The following is a 5,295-nucleotide window of genomic DNA, read 5'->3' on the forward strand; positions in this document are numbered from 1 at the left end:
AGCGTAATATCAGTGCATTTATCAGTTTGCCTGGAGTTCTTCTTAAATGATGGTAATCAGTGGACGAAACTTGATGTTGCAGTAAATTTCCTGGAAGCCTTTTTATTTGTCTAAAAGTCATTCAATTTGATCATGTAGTTGGCTTCCTGAGGCCTTGTATCTTTAAGCCATTCAAAAGGTTGTGTGTTTTTTTTTTTTTTTTTCTTTTTGTTTTGTTTTTTAAATGCCAAACATGTTCCACTTACCTGCTCTGTAAAATGGTTTTGCACAGAGCAGCTCTGATCCTCTTCTTTTTGGGTCCCCCGCTGGCAGTTCCCCACTTGAACAGGTGCGCTCCTGTGAATGGACATTGTTCATTCACACACAGAACATGGCTTGGCCTCACCCCCGCTGTCTGCTCATTGACTCAATGACTGTGATTGACAGCAGCAGGAGCCATTAGCCCACTGCTGTGTGAGCCAATGAGGTGTGAGAACCGGAAGAGCCGCTGCTTTCATGCACATCGCTGGATGGGGATTGGGCTCAGGTAAGTATAGGGGGGAGCTGCACCCAGAAGGTTTTTTATCTTCATGCAATGAATGCATTAAGGTAAGAAACCTTCTGGCTTTGGAACCACTTTATAATAAAGTGCATCAAATTTTCTATTGCCATTCTTATGCCCATAAAGCACATTGGATCATTGCGTGTGGCTGCTTTTGCTTGAGAGCACCAGAGGGTTGCTTGTGGTCTCTGTTTGTGTGAGCGCCAGGGGGAATGTTTGTGGCCCTTTTCTGTGGGCACACCAATGTTAACAAAGTATGGCCACCATCATAGCCCAGCTCTCGCCTACACTCTATACCTACTTCATTGTGCCTGTACAGAAAACAATAGTCCAAAATATCTTTACTGAGTCTTATTGTGCTTTAGTGAGCACTGACAACAGCCGGACAGATCTGTACTATGTGACTAGGTATTTCAGATTTTTCTTTTTCTTTTTTTTGATTTGTCTGTGCCTGTTTTAACCCCCGCTCTTTACGCTGTGACTAATGGCGCTTTTCCACTGCATGGAACCGTACCGGTTCGGCACGCTTTTGTGCTTTTCCACTGCGGTACCGCATGGTATAGGGTCGGAACGGTTCGGTACGGTACAGTATAGGTTTGCTTTTCCACTGCATGGAACCGAACGGTACGGTACGGTTACGGCTCTGAAAAAACAGTACCTACTCGATTGTGGTTCCAACAGGTACCAAACTGGTACCATATCCCACAATCCTTTGCATGCAGTCACTACTAGCCACTGATTGGTCAGAGAATCACACCCACACCGTTGTTATCCCACCCACTTAACTTTAGTACTACTTTAGTGGAAAAGCAAACCTATACCGTACCGTACCGAACCGTTCCGACACTATACCATGCGGTACCGCAGTGGAAAAGCAAACCGGGCCAAGCAGGGCCGAGTAGAGCCTAGCCGGTACTTGCAGTGGAAAAGTGCCATTATAGGCTTTGCCAAATCCCTTTTCCAGGCCAGCTTTGTTATTGCTACTGTGTGGCTGCACAACTTGGTGAGATGTTGTTTTGTATCAGTAATTTAAGAATGTAAAATGATGATTTCAGATATTTAGAGGAAAATCTATATTAACAGTATCTAGTCCATAGTTTTGGAATGACTATTGAGTTAAAACTGATTTGTTTAATGTACGGGTTCTTAATTCCTTAACAAATAAAATTCCATAATTTTTGTGTTTTTATTTAATTTATTATTTTAGGTCTTGCTTGAAGCCCAGGACTTGGCTGTAAGAAATCACCATGTGGAGTACAAGTCCAACCTCTATATAGGTAAGGTCTTCAGGGAACAAAATATGTGTCTTTGCATGATTTCCTTTAAACAGCAGAAATAACAGTATGGCAATACCCTTTAGAAGAGGACCCACAGGCATTAATACTTCATTTTTTCAATAAGCCATCCAAGATTAGCATTCAGAGCTCTCCCTTCTTTTAGTTTCATCTGTTTACCTGCAATATGCTAGAAATTTCTGGTTGGTTGGCAGCAAGGCATTCGGCAATATACCATGAAGTTTTGGTATTCTGCATTTTGATTGGTTGAAGCATGTATATGTGGTGGCAGACTGCCTTGGTTGCTCGCCTTTTGGTGTTAGAAGCATAGTGCAGATTGGCCAGAGGTATGTGACACAGCTTATTTAGTCAGTTGTAGTAATAAATAAACATATATGTTTGGGGCTCCTCTTTAAAGAAACCCTATTGCCCGACCATTTTATTCCAAAACAGTCTTCCTCTAAAATTATCTGTACATCTAATGTATTTTAGGCATGTTTTCTTTTTTTTTTTTTTACTTCTAAAAGCCCCCTTTGTGTAGACATTCAAAAGCCCTGAGTCTACTGCTGGGCATTGCCGTCCCAGATGTGATGTCAGCAGCCCCATCATGCTCAGAGCTGTCACTCAAGTGAAGCTCTGTAGTATTCCCCTTTGCTCCTTCCCTGGTCACATAAAAAGGTTTTGTAGGTAGGGGAGGGAAGAGGCAGAGAAATTGGAACAGCACAGACAGTAATTGGATGCTCCCAGAAAAGGAGAGGGCTATGATGTGCAAAAAGGGAGGGGGAGTGTGCTAGGGAATTGACACTTTTCATAGTGTCAATTCCCTAGCAAGTTCAGAGGCATATTGTACATGAATAAAAAAGAATTTATGGGAAGGAAAATCTGCAAGTAAGCATTTAAAATACTAAATTCTTCTATGCTTTTAGCTTCATTTTTTTAAATTGATGGGCTTTTTAAAGCAGACTTATATGCGGGTAAAGCACAATTTACTATGATTTTCACACTCCTTGTGATGTCTTTTTATGCTGACTTTGACTTAGCCCCTGGTCACACTGGTGCGAATTGTCATGTGATTTCAGTTTCAAATCACATGACACGTTGCACCCTATTGTCCGCATTGCAAGCGGTCAAATCGGTGCGACTCCGGCAGTAGTTCCTGCACTACTTTTGCAAGTTCAGGTGTGATTTACATAGACATCTGTGCATGAAGTCGCACAGGTGTCTTCCAAGTGGCATCTGAAGTAGCGCTGAAATGCTACTTTGAAATGGTGCTACTTTAAGTGAAGTAGCACTATTTCAATGTCACTATCAGTGTGACCTCATCCATCTTTTTTCCGTCTTCCTTCTGGGTCCGCGGACAGCGGCTGTGTGACTGGCCAGAGCCACGTGACGTTAATCCCACACATGCACGCGGGAGCCGCCCTGTCACGGGACAGGGCTTTTAGGAAACAGCATGGGTGGCCATTCCTTCAGAGCGCAAGCGCCGATGATGTCATCGGCGCAGTATACAGTAAATCTCTCCTAAACGGTGAAAGTTTAGGAGATTTTACAGTACCCTATGGGTAAGCCCCATTATAGGCTTACCTATAGGTACAAATATTAGAGGGAAGTTTACTTCCTCTTTAATGCATTTTACTATTGAACCATTAGTGATGGGCAGCTTCACTAACTAATTAGAAAGCACGTGGCAGAAGGGGATTAACTGGACCTAGCAACCACAGTCAGCATTTGCATTAGGGCTTGTGTAGATGGGCAAATGCATTATGCTTTTAGGTGCATTAGACTTGCATTTTAAATTGGCTTAAGCTGCTTCTGAGGTTATTCCAAGTTCCTTTTAGATGTGCCTCTCAGCCCCCTAAACTGTATTAGACTGATTTTGGATTTTATCGACAGGTATGGTTAGAGAAGCAGTTCAGAAGTAAACAAATGACAGTGAATACAAGCCATACCACAACACTCCAGGTTTTAAACATGTCAGGGCACATAACAGGGAGTTGTAGGAGTTGTACTGGCCATTCACAATAGTTGGGAGTTAAATTGTTTTCCTTTTTGTTTTCACTGTTGCTTTGCTTTAAGAAGTATTGCTACTAACATGTCCCTGTCTCCGTTTTTAGCTGAGTCGTTTTCTGGCAAAGGAACATATCTAAAGAGGATTCGTTACCACGCACGAGGCAGATTCGGCATCATGGACAAGGTACACTGCCATTACTTTGTCAAATTGGTGGAAGGTCCTCCGCCTCCTAAAGAACAACCAATTACAGGCTTCGATCAGGCTAAGGACTATGTTCAGCTGCTGAGAAACCGCACGATCATCCACTCCCTGTGACACCGTCTTTGCAGACTTTTCTTGGAGCTGCAGTGTCTGCACTGCCTTCTTAACCCGTACTTGTGTTTATAAAATCCGGTCTACAAATGACATGTATTACTTTAAGTTTATTAAAGCCTTTGTGTTTTTCAGTGTTTGTGTAAAATTTATATAGATTGGTAACTGAGACTGCAAAGGTTCTGAACTGAACATATTTTGATGTACAATTTTTTTTGCCCATACACCATGATTTTGAATGGCTCTTAAAGCGAAGTTCCACCCATTTTGGTGTTTATTAAAAGTCAACAGCTACAAAAAGTGTAGCTGTGACTTTTAATAAACACACACTCACCAGGTCCCACGGTCCAGCGATGCGCCTGGCGGGAGCCTCGGTTCTCTTCCTCTTCCCCCTGTGGCGCTGGCATTTCTAGTGTGGGCACCCGGCTGTGACAGCTTGCGGCTTCACAGCCGGCTGTGCACTGTGCATCCTCGAGTCATCCTGAATGGACAGACAATCTTCTGGGACCTGTGACATGTTCCAGAAGATTGCAGGGAGGGAGGGTAGGGCCGCCTAGGTGATCCGAGCGGAAGTGGGAGCTGGTACCTGTCAAAAGTAGGTACCCGCTCCCCCCCCCCCCCCCCCCAAAAAAAACAATGACGGGTCAAATGTGGCATGTCAGGGGGTCAGGAGGCCTTAAATCGGAAGTTTCACTTTTGGGTGGAACTCCGCTTTAATCTAAGTCTACAACAGGGGTGCTCAACCTTTTGAAGAGCGAGGGCCACTTTAGGGATTTGGTAACTGGTCGTGGGACACAATGAAATTAAAAGTTTTGGAGTTTCACATTTTTTATTTTGCATAGCATAATGAACACTTTCCTCCTGCAGCCGCTGAATGCCGGCGGAAAATAGGAGGAGAGGCCAGCTTTCAGCAGTTGCAGGCAGAAAGTGGAGAGAATTGGTTTCTGTATATGCCACCCCTCCTGTCCAAGTGTGCAACAAAATGTGACAGGGAGGCTGCGCAGAGCCCCTGTTGCAACCGCGACCCCTGACGCTACACAAGTGGTTCGAAGTGTGTGGTAAAATCCACCCGCCCCCAAACTGCAATTGTAAGCGATCTCTTACTGTCCTGAGCCCCTTATAAGGCTGCCTTCAAACTGATGTGCTGAGTTTACCTG

At 43.9% G+C, this 5,295-nt stretch overlaps 1 protein-coding gene across 1 annotated transcript in view; it reads left to right on the forward strand.

The window, feature by feature from the left end:
- The window catches only part of MRPL22 (mitochondrial ribosomal protein L22), a 30,758-nt gene extending 26,486 nt beyond the window's left edge, over positions 1-4,272 (forward strand). Inside the window, exons 6-7 of the mRNA XM_082256105.1 lie at positions 1,749-1,818; positions 3,930-4,272. Of these exons, the coding sequence (XP_082112231.1) occupies positions 1,749-1,818; positions 3,930-4,141 (282 nt within the window). The 3' untranslated portion in view covers positions 4,142-4,272. The remainder of the gene's footprint in view (positions 1-1,748; positions 1,819-3,929) is intronic.
- Positions 4,273-5,295: the final 1,023 nt, after the last annotated feature.

The sequence above is a fragment of the Pelophylax lessonae genome, assembly GCF_965119305.1.
Source record: "Pelophylax lessonae genome assembly, chromosome: 4".
In the NCBI taxonomy this organism is placed as follows: Eukaryota; Metazoa; Chordata; class Amphibia; order Anura; family Ranidae; genus Pelophylax; species Pelophylax lessonae.